At 59.9% G+C, this 15,491-nt stretch overlaps 1 protein-coding gene across 1 annotated transcript in view; it reads left to right on the top strand.

Annotated features, from left to right (window-relative positions):
* Nucleotides 1-10,210, top strand: part of ST3GAL1 (ST3 beta-galactoside alpha-2,3-sialyltransferase 1) — a 21,914-nt gene extending 11,704 nt beyond the window's left edge. The window contains exons 3-7 of the mRNA XM_023748385.1: nucleotides 1,293-1,489; nucleotides 2,498-2,677; nucleotides 3,953-3,998; nucleotides 6,043-6,162; nucleotides 7,494-10,210. Coding sequence (XP_023604153.1) covers nucleotides 1,293-1,489; nucleotides 2,498-2,677; nucleotides 3,953-3,998; nucleotides 6,043-6,162; nucleotides 7,494-7,667 — 717 coding nt within the window. The 3' untranslated portion in view covers nucleotides 7,668-10,210. The remainder of the gene's footprint in view (nucleotides 1-1,292; nucleotides 1,490-2,497; nucleotides 2,678-3,952; nucleotides 3,999-6,042; nucleotides 6,163-7,493) is intronic.
* Nucleotides 10,211-15,491: the final 5,281 nt, after the last annotated feature.

Here is a 15,491-nt window from a genome sequence, read left to right on the forward strand (position 1 = left end):
TGTGGACTGAAGGGTCCCGGGTTCGATTCCGGGCAAGGGCACGTAGCTGGGTTGCAGGCTCAATCCCCGGCCCTGGTGCAGAGGCCACCAATCAATGTGTCTCTCTCACATCGATGTTTCTCTCCCCCTTCTTTCCACTCTCTCTAAAAATCAATGGAAAAATATCCTCAGGTAAGGATTAAAACACACACAAAACCTACTTGTTGAGGACGAGCTGTATATACGTGAGAACAGAGGGTTCTCTGTGGACACTGTGGTCCCGAACACTTCGAAATGCTGGGGCGCACAGGGGCCCCTCCCGGTGGGCATCTCCGAGGGAGTTCCTCCTGGGGAGCTTGGCTGCGGCCACTCCCCCCGGGGTTTCAGGGCGTGAGTCCCAGCCGGCAGCGGCAGCCCCCGTGGCCTGGGAGCCTGTCGGACTGGCAGGATGTGGGCCCAGCCCTGCCCGGCCGCGTCAGGATGCGCACGGTCGCCAGGTCTCGGGTGGTTGCCCGTGGAGGAGCTTGGAGCTGCCCCAGGAGGTCTGAGCAGAAGCAGGTGCTTAATCCTGGAGGCTGGTTTCCCTCTGATGGTTATGAACTAATACTCATCCTCTGGACCACCTATCCGTGCACATCTCGGTGGCATTGCATACATCACATGACCATCACCCTTCTGCACCCAGCACTTTCCCAGCATCCCCCCGACACTCTGTACCCAACTCCCCTCCCCCGGCCCCAGCCCCCTAGAGCCTGGCAGCCCCCGTTCCACTCTCTGCCTATGAATTTGACTCCTTGGAGCCTCACGTCATGGGAGGGACTCGCGAAATTTGTCCTCTGTCTCGGCATCTTTTCAGGGTCCACTCATGCTGTAGCGTGTATCCAAATTTCCTTTTTCTATGGCTGAGTGATATTCCATTGTATGCATACTCCACATTTTATTTTATTTCTTATTTTTTAAAGTATATTTTTACTGATTTCAGAGAGAGGAAGGGAGAGGGAGAGAGAGATAGAAACATCAATGATGAGAGAGAATCATGGATGGGCTGCCTCCTGCACGCCCCGCACTGGGGATCCAGCCTACAACCTGGGCAAGGAGTCGAACCATGACCTCCTGGTTCACAGGTTGACACTCAACCACTGAGCCACAATGGCCGGGCTGCGTGCTCCACATTTGCAAACCTATTCATCTGTCACTGGACATGAGGCAGAGGCCCGGTCCCCCTCTGGCCCCCTCCCCACCCCGGCTCCCCGCCACGTCCCCGCCAGAGGCAGCACAGCCAGGCCCACCTGTCTCCTGTCCTGCGCCCACAGACGCTGCAGCGGGAGAAGCAGCCCCATGACCTGAATGACACCTTCAAGGAGCTGTTCCACGTGGTGCCCGGCAACGGGGACCCCCTGCTGGAGAGGAAGTCGGTGGGCTGCCGGCGCTGTGCCGTCGTGGGCAACTCGGGCAACCTGAGGGAGTCCTGGTACGGGCCTCACATCGACAGTCACGACTTCGTGCTGAGGTGAGTGGCCGGGCCTCACCTAGGCGCACCTGTGCACCCCAGACTCCCCTTGTGCACCCCCAGACCCCCCTTGTGCACCCCCAGACCCCCGGGGCTGAAGGTGGCACCTGGGCTCTGGGCCCGGAGGTCAAGGTCCCAGCCTGGTGTGCCCAGACCTACCTGGGCCCCTCAGGCTCCTCGTGGCACCTCGGGGCCTCAGTGTCCCCATCTGCGCTGCAGGATGGAGACAGACGCAGGTGCCTCTCTGGATGCAGGGGGCGGAGCTTGGCGCCGAGAGCCCTGGCGAGAAGGCAAGATTCACTTGCAGAGTCCCGTTTGATCCGTAAAATGCATCCCGTTTTGCAGCCTGTATGCTTTTCATGTAAAACCTCTTTTCCTGTCACCAAGTGAACAGATGTTCCAGGAAGATGCCCCACGTCTCTCTGGGTTCCTTGTAACCTCCATGCCCTCAGCCCAGAGCGAGAAACAACAGCAGCGAGGGGGTGCGGGGGAGGGGCTGGTGATCCCCAGGTGCCTTCTAGAATCTTCCGTCCCTGTGATCTCTGGCTGTATGTCCTTAGGCCACTCACCTGGCCTCCCGGAGCCTCAGTGTACACCTGGCTCACTGGGGCCGTCCGTGGTGAGGGGGACAGTCAGGTTCAGGGTCCGACAGACCGGAGTCCAGGGCTGCCCGTGGTGTCTCTGTGTCCTGGGCCCCGTCCTCTGTGCTCAGATTTCTTGGACCATAAAATACCGCTGGACACGGCCGTCACTGCAGTTTCACCAGGGGCGTCCCTGGGCCAGGGCAGGGCCTCTCGCTCACTAGTAGCAGGTGGTCAGTGGCGCGGTGACGCGGCGCACTGAGATCCTAAAGAGGAAAAACCCGCAGATCCCCCGAGCCGTGTGCTCGCCGTCTCCACTTCACAGAGGGGGAGGCCGCGGAGCTGAGCGCTGGCCCGAGGTCCCAGCGGGCCCCCGGGATCTGGGACTGTGTGAGCCATGCGTGTTCTTCTCTCCCTTCTCCTCCAGGATGAACAAGGCCCCCACCACGGGGTTCGAGGCCGACGTGGGGAGCAAGACCACCCACCATTTTGTGTACCCCGAGAGCTTCCGGGAGCTGGCCGAGAACGTCAGCATGGTGCTGGTCCCCTTCAAGACCCTGGACCTGGAGTGGGTGGTCAGCGCCACCACCACGGGCACCATCTCCCAGTAGGTCCCCCCAGGGCGTCGCTGCTCCTCTTCACCATGTGGGTGCCTCCTGGCCGCCCACCGTGCTGTTCCCTGCACCACAGCCTGGCTCATGCTGTTCCCTGCAGTGCGTCCTTTCCTTCACTTCCTCCTGGGATGCACCCGCCCCACAGGCCACCTCTGACCCTCCGCTCTCCCGGGCCCTCACCTCCCATCGCTCTAACACACCCGGACTTCCACCTTTTCCTCCTCTTGACCCCCAAGTGGACCACACGCTGTGCTTCCCCGAACCTGGCAGCTCCTGGGGAAGGGGCCGCTGGAAAGGGCCCAGCACAGCTTAGCTCCGACCCCTCACCTCCGAGTGCTCCTCGTGGTGACAGCCACCTGCCTCCAAACCATAAATGTCACTGGGTGGGCGGGGGCGCAGCTGGGAGGAGGGGTGCTGAGCATGTCGGCTGGGGCGTGAGTCATCCTTCGTGTGCGCACATCTTCCCGACACCACACGCACGGGGCACGTGGCGTCTGACCGAAGCGTCACAGTTGTCGTGATCATGCCTCCCTTCTGCCAGGGAGGGCGCAAGGCTGGCCAGGCAACATGCTGGGGGTGGGACGCTGGCCAGAGCCAGGCTTTCGCCTGTCCCCTTCCCAAGTCCTTTCTGTTCCCGAAGAGAAGTGGTTTCCATGTCCGGGTGGCCAAGCCTGTGTGAGGCCCAGTGTGGACAGTGCAGGATTTGGGGGAGGGGGTTGCTGTGCTCTCAGGAGAAGGGAGGGAGGGAGGGAGGAAGGGTGGGAGGCAGGCGCTCGGGCAGGGGAATTCCACCTGGTCCCTGGGTTCCCAAGTGTAAGTTGCGCCAGAGTCAGATCCAAAGTGAAGCCAGGGGCCTTCATCTTGGAGGCTCCTAGACCCTCCGGATAAAACGGAGGCAGTGTGGGCCTCTTCAGCCGGCACCCCTGCCGTGGGGTAGGTGCTCTGGCCTCCATGGCGCCTTCAGGCTGTGTGTGTGTGTGTGTGTGTGTGTGTGTGTGTGTGTGTGGTGGGGGGGCTTGGAGCAAGTCCCCTAAACCTTTCTGGGAGAAGGCCCACAACACAGCAGAGGTCCTTGAATGAGCCAAGATCGCCCTCTGGTGTCTGTAAGGGACCACTGCAGGGCTGTGGCAGGGACCTGTGGCTGGGGGCCCCTGTGAAAGCGTATACCTGCTCAGCCTGGCCCGGCTTCCCTCTCCAGTCACCCCCTTCCCCAGATGCCAGTAGACAGCCGGCCCCTCCCACATTGACCCTCTGCTCTTTCCCCCCAGCACCTACGTTCCTGTCCCCTCGAAGATCAAAGTGAAGAAGGATCAGGTGAGTGGCGGCTCGGGCTCACCTGTGATGCTCTGCCTGGTGGTAAGTGGTGGAGAGGGCACCCTTCCCTCCTCTGCCAGCATCTGGCCTCAGAGAGCCCTGGGCGCTGGGCCGATGGAGTCCCTGCTGGAGGGACCGACCCTGGGATCCCAGGCCAGTATCATCGCCTGGGAGACTCACAGATGCACCCTTCCCCGACCCCCTCCCCCACTCCAGATCTACCTGGGATTGTAGAAGGCCTCCAGGGGCACCAAAGGGGCTGCAGTTTGAGAACTACTGTGTGAGCTTCTCAAAGCCAGACCTCACCTGTGTCTCTAGACCTCACCCATGTCTCCATCGTTTCCTGGTGTGAGGGTAGGCCAAAACCTGGGCAGAGGGCAGAAGGATGAAGGCAGGGCAGTGGCCACCACCCTGATCCTTTGCCCACATGCTCTTATTTAAATACTAGTGCCCCAGTGCACGGATTCGTGCACATTGAAAGGAAATAGAAGGTGGCCGGCGGGGCAGGACTGGGCGAGATGGGTCGGACATGATGCCCTGGAGCCAACCTCCGGAGGTCCCTCCCCGGCCGGCCGCACCTGAGGCGGCGCTGTGGCTCAAAGGGTGTCTGCAAGTGAGTGGGGTCCCTCTGGCAGGTGAGGTCCCTCGGCCTGGCCTGCAGGGATCAGGCCGAAACCAGCTTTCCGACATTCCCCAAGGGGTCTCAGATTGCGAGAGGGCAGTTTTTGGGTGACACACCCCGGAATCGGGCTCCCTCCTCTCTGTCTCCGGGATGCATCACCCGAGAACTGCTGCTGCCAAGTCACTGCAGCTCCACAGCTCCTGTGTTGAGCATCTGCCCCCTGGTGGTCAGTGCACGTCATAGCTACCAGTCAGAGCGTCTGCCCCCTGGTGGTCAGTGCATGTCATAGCTACCAGTCGGACAGTCACTTACTCATTTATTTATAGAGAGAAATTTTTATTGATTTCAGAGAGTTAGAGAGAGGGAGAGAGCCAGAAAAATAAGTGATGAAAGAGAATCCCTGGTCGCTGCCTTCTGCACATCCCATACTGGGGATCAAGCCCACAGCCCAGGCATGTGCCCTGACCGGGAACTGAACCCTGACCTCCTAGTTCATAGGTCGACACTCAACCACTGAGCCATGCCGGCCAGGCCTGCATGCTCTTATTTAAATGGGGAGGTTGGGGTCAGAGAGGTCAGGCAACTTGCCCAGGGACCCACAGCTGGTTTGGGGTCATGCAGAACTGGGGTCCTCCCCTGCCTGCAGCACCCGCCTGCGTGGGGGGCGGTACTGCTGCGGGGGAGGAGCCACTTGTGAATCCCATGGCAGGGAGGGCCTCCCAGGGAGGCAGTGGCTCAATGCCAGGCTATGAGCTGAAGGGGTCACCCGAGCGAGCATAGGCCCCCCTCCAGACCTCTCGGGGTGGGGGGCAGTGTTGCATTTGGCTTCCTGCACACGCCTACCCTCTGCTGCCTGGCAAGTCCCCTCACTTTCCTCAAAGCTGCCGTGAGCAGCGGCACCAAGGCCTTGCCTGATACCAGGACGCCCCCAGCTCGGCCACCGCTGGCTGTGTGGCCTTGAGCACGTCGCTAAGCCTCTCTGAGCCTCGGTTCCTTCATCTGTAGCAGGGGAAGGGGGAAAGCTAGCACATAAGGCCCTTTTAGGGACTGGGGACCATTTGGGCCCAGACCAGGGGGACGGGTGGCTCTGTGCATGAGTTTTCCTGCAGCCGTACCATCTCGCTCAGCCCTGGCCTCGTGTGATTGTGAGAGTCACCTGCTCAGTGAGCCTTCTCCCCCCGCCCCAGGGCTTCCCTGCCTTTCTCGCTGTATTCCTCTCCCTGGTCCCAGAGTTCTTCCCCCGCATCTTCTGTCACTTCCCAAGTGAGGCTCCTGTCGGTCTTTTTCCGCTAGAATGCAGACCCCCTGGGTGCCGGGGCCTTGTTCCCATCATGTCTGTCCCTGTGGCCACAAGCGTGTGGCCCCTAGAGGCGGTGTGTCCTTCCCCAGCCGTCTCTCTGAGGGCCATGTGCTCCCCCACAGATCCTGATCTACCACCCGGCCTTCATCAAGTACGTCTTCGACAGCTGGCTGCAGGGCCACGGGCGCTACCCGTCCACCGGCATCCTCTCGGTCATCTTCTCCCTGCACGTCTGTGACGAGGTACGCCCCTCCCCCGGGATCCCCGCTGGCCAAGCCAGGCACCAGGGTCCCTCATTCACTGTTCCCGAGAAGCCATGCGAGCATCTGTGGTTGGCTGTCCTTGATCCTGCCCCAGCCCCTGTGAGAGCATCTGTGGTTGGCTGTCCTTGATCCTGCCCCAGCCCCCGGGGGCCTGGCAGGCCTCTCTCGGGGGTGCTTTAAGGAGGAGTGGTGGTTTCCAAGAACCTTCCCAGGAGCACGTTGTGGCTCATTCTGTGTGAGCTCCCCAGGCAGAGCCAGGACCCGTGGGTGGAAGCGCCGATTTGGGGGCGAAACAAAGGAGCCGTTGGCATAGGAGGCCTGTGTAAGCTGCTGCTCCCACCTCAGAGCTAGACCCCAGCTCTCGGGCCACACCCGCCCACTCCCGCCAGAATCTCTGAGTGGGAGCCAGGCACCCAGGGCTTCGACTGTCCCCAGGGTTGACTGCCAGAGAGCCTGGGGAGTGTGCCCCGCCCCCTGGAGCTCCTTCGACATCCACCAGGTGGCGCCAGGTTTCCGTCCGTGACCTAGGCCAGGGGTGGGGACCTCTGGCCCACAGGCTGTATAAGGCCCAAGAAATCATTTGGTCTGGCCCTGCCCAGGCATTAGCGGTGAGTTAATGAAATGTTTGACCAAACAGAGGAGGCTAATTTTTAAGTTGATGATTCTGTATGGCCCACGAATGACGTTACAAACCTTGGCAGGAAAAAGGCTCCCCACCCCTGATCGAGGCTGTTCCCTGCCTCCCAGGGCAGAGGGGCAGGAGGGGCCACAGGAGAAGGGCTCACTCAGTAAACACTGGCCCCGGGTAATGGCCCACCGCTGGCCAGGGAGGGCACCTGGCAGATGGACATCAACCTGAGGGAGGAAAAGACCCCCTGCCTCACCGTGGATGTCGCTCTGGGTCCCATTTTCCAGATGAGGAGAGTGAGGCTCAGAGAAGGGATGCAGCATTTGCAGGGTCCTCCAGGGGGTGGCAGGGCTGGGGGTGGGGCCACCTGGTCCCCACTCTGCTCCCTGCTCCTCTTCCCTGGCTCCCCCATCCTTGGAGAAGAGGTTGTACTGCCCCAGAGGTGAGACCCCGCTCCCTCAGGACCACCCACGTGCAGTCGCCCCCACCCCCCTCCGGGCCTTCCCACACGAACTTGACTTTTACTCAACACTGCGCCCCCGGGAGTCCCGGGAACCTAGAGAAGGGTTTCTGCGCTCCTGGGGAAGGGCGTGCGCAGATGCCGGGGTGCCTGCAGCTTCCTGTCCTCCAGGCTCTACCTGCCGCCCGCCGTCCAGCCCTGACCTCTGCTTGGCCCCCACAGGTGGACCTGTACGGCTTCGGGGCGGACAGCAGAGGGAACTGGCACCATTATTGGGAAAACAACCCGTCGGCGGGGGCTTTCCGCAAGACCGGGGTGCACGACGGAGACTTTGAGTCCAACGTGACCACCACCTTGGCGTCCATCCACAAAATCCGGATATTCAAGGGGAGATGACGCTGTGAAGGGTCGCGGACGGCCACCTCAGCGCAGCCTCCTCGCCGGGGCTGTTCCTTCCGTTCCGGGGGCTCCCAGGGCCAGCCTCTCGCACCCCAACATTTGACAGCATCTACTCAGCGATGTCACCGGGCTGCAGAGCAAGTCTGAGAGCCAGTGTGGGTGGGGCGACCCTTGCGTCTCTCTCTGGCCGGAAAAGGTGGCGATGTGAGGGACGTCCATTCTCCGAATACGGCCGGGAAGATGGGGGAGGAGGGGCAGATGCTGAAGACCCCCCTGTTTTAAAAGAAAGGACATTTCCCAGGGAGGACGGGCAGAGACTGCTTTGCTGGGGGGCCCGGGGCTGACACCAGACTCTGATTGTCGCTGGATGTTTCCGAGTGGGGGCGGCTCCGGACAGTCACGCGGGCCGTGTCGGCACAGGGGCCGGGCGTCACCTTCCTCGCACGTGGCAACCCCCAATCCCCCCTGTTCCCCGAACTCGTTCTGGTGGCAGGAGAGGCTCCCCCCGAAGGTCTTCACGCTCGGGCAGGCGTTTCCGAGTCCAGCAGACAGACGTCTTCTCCCCAAGACATGTTCCCGCGAGGACCCATCTCGGTGGTTAAAATGATGGCCCCAGGGCAGGTCTAACCCCTTCTATGTGCCTTTGTATTCGGGAGAAATGCATGCCCTGGCCAACGTGAGGCCAGCACCCCGACTCGGGAAAGGAGACCTCCGCCGCCCCCTCGCTCTCAGCTGGGGACTCTTCCAGGTTCCTGAGCCGGCCCCGAGGTGGCACAGAGCTCAGGTGGCACCCGGGCCTCCCAGAGGCGCACCAGCCCTGGCACGTCTCTCACGTTCACAGACTGTCAGACTCCGTGCCCGTAACCGTCCAACCCCCCGGGAGGGTCTCCACCAGCCAGCGTCTTCCCCAAGGGCCCCGCTCGGGCCCGGTCCTGCTGGCCACCTGCATGGGGTCCCGGGGTGGGGTGGGGCATCCTGGGAGCGTGGCCATCGGAGCGGGGCAGTCATACCTCATTCGCACACTCTTTCTTCCTCGTCACCCTCCTGATTATTTATTGATTGGTTGTTGTTGCATTCAGCTGACCTCGTGTGCATTTTCTGGCTCTTGCTGGTCCGGGTTCTAACTCACTTTCTTCTGCTCCACCCGGCCGCTGCGAGGTGGGCGGCTTCCGGCAAGCTCTGTGGGTGTTCGGGGTGCCTAGGGTTTGGGGCTCGCTGGTGGGCAAGTCCTGGGGTGTCAGGTCGGTGGGTGCGCAGAATGTCCTGTACCTCCTCTCCCAGCCCAACTTCCTTGCGAATTTGGGTTCAGCCTCTGGCCGGGCCTCTCCCAGACCCAGGGGCACCTCCTCAGGGCGGGCGAGACATGGGGTCCAGGCCTAGGAGGACCGTGGCCGTTGGCTCCATTACTGACGTGTCATCAGGAAAAACCGTTTTCCCATAGAGAGCATTTCCCCGAAGGCCCCGCTGCTCCCGATGGCGTGTGAGGGACTTCGGGCTCGCAAGCCAGGGGACCTGCTCTCCTGGCCTCAGTTTCTCCCTCTGCACATGGGGAGGGAGGAACTGTGGGAGCTCAGGGGCCACAGACGGTGTCAGGCACCTCCTAAGAAAGAGTCCCCCGGAACCTCACACCACGGCTTCTCCTGAGTCTGTACATGCGAGCGCTTTCCTGGGGAGGCTCCGGCGCGTTCATCACAGCCTCAAAGATGCAGGATCCAGAAAGCCTTTAAACACCCCGCACGCCTGTTCCAGCTCGAACATCCTCCCAAACGCAAGTGGTAAAGGCTCGGAAATCGCTGTGAGGCCGCATCATCACGGGCTGGAGGTCACGAGCTGGAGGTCACGGCCACACCGGCCGATCCGTCCCAGGGACAGGCCTGAAGGAAGGTGGTCACTGGGTGGAGCAGTGGACGGCTCCCGCGCTCTCCTCTCCTGGGAGCTGAGGGTGCCCAGGCGTGTCGGTCAGAACAGCAGCTGCTGCGCTGGGCGTGGCTAAGTCAGAGCAGGTCCTGACAAGGAGGCCCTGTCCCCCAGCAAACTGCTGAGCCTGAAGCCAGAGAGGCCGCGGCAGGGAAGGGGCAGAGCGCTCAGAACACCCCAGCCTTCAGGTCCCCCAGGGGGCCCTGCTCAGGAGCCGCCTGCAGCCAAACGGATGCCCCCAGATACACCTCCCTGCTGGGGAGAAGGCGGGCGCCAGCTTTAGCCCGGGCCTGGTCAGGCACCCGCCCGCGGCATAGACCTCATGTCCGTCACACCGCTAAGTCAAGGCCAAAGTTTCCCGAGCACTTTTTTCCTCTTTTTTTTGTCAATCTCGTTTGGTTGGTTGTTGGTGTTTTAAAAAAGTTGCTTTTTCTCCCCCCCCCCACCCCCCGCACCCCATCACCCAGCCTTGCTCTCGCGTTTCACAGCCGAGCGTTGACCTGGATGCATTTTGAGTGAAGTGAGCGAGTCGCCGTCCTCAGCCTCGGCTGCGTCTTATTTATTGTTGGACGTTTGCAATGATCTGAATCACAGTGAATTAAAACAGAGCTATTTTATCGTTTGGGGGTGTGTTGCTTTTCTAGGAGGGCCGGGCCCTCACGCTGCCCTTCACCGTTCCACTCGGCAGGTATTTCAGCCCTAACAAGATGAAGGACTGGGGATTCCCCCCACCTCTCTGAACCTCAGCGGTCTCATCCGGGAAATGGGGCCGCAGTGCCAGCTGTCCGAGGGGTGAGGTCAGGGGGAAAAGCCTGTCCGGAGGCCGGGGAGACGCGCCAGCGCTGAGTGTTCGCCGAGGAGGCCTGGCGGGGGTTGAAGCTGACAGATTGCGAGGGGCCCCTTCTGTGGAGCCGGATGCCTTTGCTCAGCCACCCCAGGTGCAGGGAGGGAAGAGGCAGGCAGGGAGGAGATGAAGAGCCTAGAAGGGGACAGGCTGAAGGGAGGGAGCACGAGGCAACGGAAGCTGGTGGGGACGGAGGGGGGACAGGCGGGAGCTGGTTGCTGGGGGACAGAGCAGAGCTGGAGACCAGTCGTGGATGTCAAGACAAGGGACATTCACAGAAGCCACTCAGAGCTGGGAAACTGGGCACAAGGTGTCTGAATGCGTGGCCTTCAGGATGGGGTTGTTCCAGGTGATGGAGAGAAGACGAAGGGAGGAAGTAGGAAGGGCAGGTGCTGTATGTGAGCTCCATGTGTCACTAAAGTCCCAGGATAGGGGCACGCGTTGGTTGCAAACACCCTGGCTCGATGAACAAAGTCTGCCAGGGGAGGGGGAAGGTGCTGCAAGGTGCTGGGGACCTTGGGGAGAAGCTGAAGCACTACAGGCAGATGGACGGTGCAGCCAAGACAAACTGGTGGGGAGGAGCGTGAACTCCAGAAACATCAGTGGGCGCCCACAGAGACACGGTCCTCACCCAGACATCCCGGCGGGGGCTGGACAAGGAGCGCCATAGGTGTACCTGCCCCAGGTGCCTCTCAGCAGCCAGGACGGGGAGTCTGCCTGTTGGCAGGCCCAGCAGCCCCTCTGATGCCACCACCTGGCACAGGTCCTGGCACCCAGACCACCTTAAGCAAAGGATCGTGATTGCTATCAGTCCACTGGGAGCGTCCTTGCTGGGGCCTTCGTGTAGAACCCTTAGCTGTGGATGTTGAACACCCCAAAGGCATCTTCAGATCCATGAGTGTCCAGGTTCAACTCCCACGGATTCTGAGACCTCCTGCCCCTCGTGTTTTGTAGCGGTGGGACTGGCTTCCTGGAACTTGGTCAAGGCAGGGAGGTATCATAGATTTGTGGATTGCCAGAAGATTCCCGCCCTTTCTGAGTCCCCCACCCCCACCCCCAGGAGAGGACGTGGCTGGAAGCCAGGCACCCCCAGGGATCCAGCCGGGATCCAGACCTGGGCCTTCCCGTGAAGGGAGTGATGGTCCCTGGTTTGTCTGCCTCGTGGGAATGTGTGGAAACGAACATACTTGACGTCCACATACATTTCATTGGACACATAGGTACCCAGGGCCCCTGGGGCCGAGGATGCGCAGAGATGGATGAGCCGAGGCCTCTGCTGTCAGACAGTCACCGGGTAATTGAGGGGCAGGAGCCAGTGGCAACACCGTGAAAGGTGGAGATGATCTCTAATGACCACAGCTCCCCTTGCACACCACCCACTGGACCAAGCGTTTCGCCTCCGTTACGCTCACTGAATCCTGCATCCGTTCTGGTGAGAGGAGAACCTGCTGAAGACACTGTGCCTCAGGGGGTGAACTAACTCACGGGGAGCGAGGGGTGCAGCCAGGACTCCCACAGCAAGCTGCTGAGCCCAGGAGCGCCGGGTCAGGGTTAACCACCTCCGTCCCCTCAGAGCCGGGACCCTGGGTTCCGGGCGTTGCTCCCAACCCCAGCCCTTTGGTGATGATGCGCTCCCAAGGCTGCTGGGCTGTTCCTCATGGCGGAGCCCAGAGCTGCTGAAACCTTCCCTTCTGCCCCGGCCAAGAGCACAGACCAGGCCTCCTACTGATGGTGGCCACCAGGGGGCGCAGTGTACCCACCCTCGGCCCATTAGTTTCCACCCGGGGTTTATGGGGACCCAGCAAGTGTTTGAAAACCGGTGAGAAACACACCCCCAGGCATCAGGCCAGAACTCGGTCTTACCGAGTCCAACACCCTACAGATAAGGGGATGGCTGCCCCTCGGCCCAGAAAACTGGGTCAAGGGAGAAAGTCTGACCCAAGTGGGCAAAGGCGAGAACCCTGAGCAAGTGCACTGGCTGAGGTCTCCGCGGGCCGTGGTCCCTGGCTTCCCACTCCCACCGCAGAAACATCCTGCTGAGGGAACGAGCCAGACCCCAGGGGTCCACAGAGCACGATGCCATGAGAACACCCGTAACTGCAAGGTGCACAGGGGCAGAGAGCAGTTGGTGGCCGCACAGGAGGAACGGGCTCAGGTCATATGGAAATGTTCCAGAACCAGGGGGAGGGGTGGTTGCACCGCATTGTGAAAAGTTGACATACCACGGAACAGCACGCTTGAAGATGGTCCATGACGTGTTGCGTGGATTTTACCTAAATCTAAAAGTGTGTGTGTGTGTGTGTGTGTGTGTGTGTGTGTGTGTGTGTGATTTCAGAGAGGAAGGGAGAGAGATAGAAACATCAATGATGAGAGAGAATCATCGATCCATTGCCTCCTGCACGCCCCCAACTGGGCATGTGCCTCGACGGGGAATCGAACCTTTCTCAGGTCAATGCTCAATATCTGAGCCACCCTCCGGGCTAAAAGTGTTTTAAAATAAATAAAACAGTCATACATACAAAATGTTCCTTGTAAATGTGCTCATTTGATGGAGTGAGCCTGTGAGGTGGGCTGACTATGTGCTGTGGGTGTGGAAACGAGGCTTTGAGAGACCTGGGCAGAGCCTCCGGGGTCCTGGGAGCAGGAGGAAGAGCAGACCAGCTGCCCTCCATGGCTGGGCTGGGGAGGGACGAGAGACCGTCTGGGCCTGGTCTCTAGTCCAACAGGCCGGGGTCCCCCTGCAGTCTGGATGGTGGGTCACATGGCCCCCAGCAGCCAGGCCTTGGGGCAGAAAGGGAGGGAAAGAGAAAGGGGGGTGAGGGGGGAGGGAGGATCAGGACCAGGAACAATGAGAGAGAAACGCTGAGCCCTTCCTTTGTCCGCTGGCCTGCGGGGGTTTCATTTGAGTTTTCTAAAGAAATCGGAGCCCATAGAATTGTTCCCGAAATAGAGCCCAGATTGCAAGGAATGTCCTGGAAATCAGACTTCCTGTTACTGGATCGAGCTTCCCTGTAGCAGCTGACCTTTCCGGATAAAGGTGGAACATTCAGGCGCGGCACCTCGGTCATTGTCTGGGAGGCAGTGGGAGTCGTAGTCCTGACGCACAGAGGCGGAGAGGCAGAGCCTGAAGAAAGCAGAGCCCTGGGGGATGCTGAGGTCCAATTCTTCCAGGGGGCGAAGGGGGGGGCAGCCCCTGGAATACCAAGCCCAGCCCCCTCCCTGACCTGCAGCTCTTCTGAGCCCCTGGCGAGAGCGTTGCCTCCTTTTCTGCTTGGCCACCAGCTGGCAGGACCAGGGCAGGAGCAGCCTGCTGGGCCGCTGGGAAGTCATGGCCGCCTGCTCAGCCTTGGCTGGAGGATCCGTCACCCCTCCCTCCTCGCACCCCCACCCCCTGTCTCGTCATGCTTCCAGTGACCCCAGCATGGCCAGCTGCCCCTCTTTGCTTCCCTACCCGCCTCGTTTTCTGGAGAGACACAGAGGTCCCCTGTGTTCTCTGTGCCCAGCACAGTGCCTGGCAGAGGCAGTGTTGCATGTTGGGAGGAAGGAACTGATGGATGTAATGCCTTCAGGAGAGAGAGGGTGACAAGGCATTGTAGGTGCCAAAGTGTGTGCACCCAGATCAAGCTGGCTGCCTTCCAGCCCAACACTGATGAGCTGATGTTATCTGTGGTTCTGACTTCTGTCCTCTGCCCACCTGCCCACAGGGCCAACGTGCCTCCTCCTGAGGTAGCAAAGGCCTGACCCTGCCACATGTGTCCTGGGTGGATTTGGGCAAATTTCTTCATGTCCCCGAGCCTCAATGTCCTCATCTGTAAAATGTGGACAAGAACGGCTTCTTCCTCGTAGTTTAGTTAGGATTGAAGGACACGATGAAAATGAATTGCTCAACACCAGTGCCACACACATGGTGAGTGCCTAAGAGCTGGTTAAAGATGTTTAGTATCTATCTATATAAAAGCCTAAGTGACTGTTCGACTGTTCAACCAGTAGCTATGATGTGCACTGACCACCGGGGGCAGATGCTCAATGTACAGGCATGGAAACATGGAACAGACTGATAAATCTCAGAGGAAGGGGAGAGGGGGAGGGAGGGAAGAGATTAACCAAAGATCTTATATACATACTAGAGGCCCGGTGCATGGATTCGTGCACTGGTGGGGTCCCTCAGCCTGGCCTGCGTGGATCAGGCCAAAACTGACAGTCTGACATCCCTCACAGGGTCCTGGATTGCAAGAGGGTGCAGGCCAGGCCGAGGGATCCCACCAGTTCACGAATCTGTGCACTGGGCCTCTAGTTAGTAAATAAAAATACAGGAAGCTGAGTTGAATTTGCATTCCAGATAGATGGCAAATTATTTTTTAGTACAAATAGTCCCAAATATTGCATGGCACGCGCATACACACACACACACACACACACACACACACACACACACACGTTTGTTATTTATCTGAATACAAACATAACTGGCTGTTCCGTATTTGACCTGGCAACCCTACAGGTAAGTCTTCTCAACACTTCTGACACCATTGCTCCCAATTCTCTGTATTCAATGTCCTCTGTTAATCTTCCTGGTCGGGCGGGGTCTTCTGTTGCTGGATCCTGCCTGATACAGACTCGGGGTCCGACATGAGCCTGTTCGTGGAATCCTAAAGTGACTCCTGTACCCCGCCTTCTGCTCACCTTCCGGCTCCTCGGGAGTTCAAAGAAGAAGCATGGAATTCAAAACAAACACTCGCTGAGCATCCGTGTGTGCCAAGCCCTCAGAAATCTGGCAGCGATAAAGCACGTTGCTATCTTAATTACTGGCATCGAAACACCCCTCAGAGAGAAGTTTTGTTTAGAAAAACACCTTAAGGAGCCTTGCTGGGGAGAAATCTGAGACCTCGAGGGCGGAGAGAGGCCCACACAAGCCCTGGCGGGCCTGCTGGCTTAAGAAAGTGAGGGGGGTCTCTTTTGCCTCTGGGAGCAGGGAAGGGACGGTCCAGCTGCTGCATCCCTGGGCAGCAAAGCATCCCAGACCCGACGCTGTGAGGCCGCGGCTTTCATTTGCTGGCCGA

This window comes from Myotis lucifugus, unplaced genomic scaffold (genome assembly GCF_000147115.1).
Source record: "Myotis lucifugus unplaced genomic scaffold, Myoluc2.0 scaffold_1349, whole genome shotgun sequence".
NCBI lineage: Eukaryota > Metazoa > Chordata > Mammalia > Chiroptera > Vespertilionidae > Myotis > Myotis lucifugus.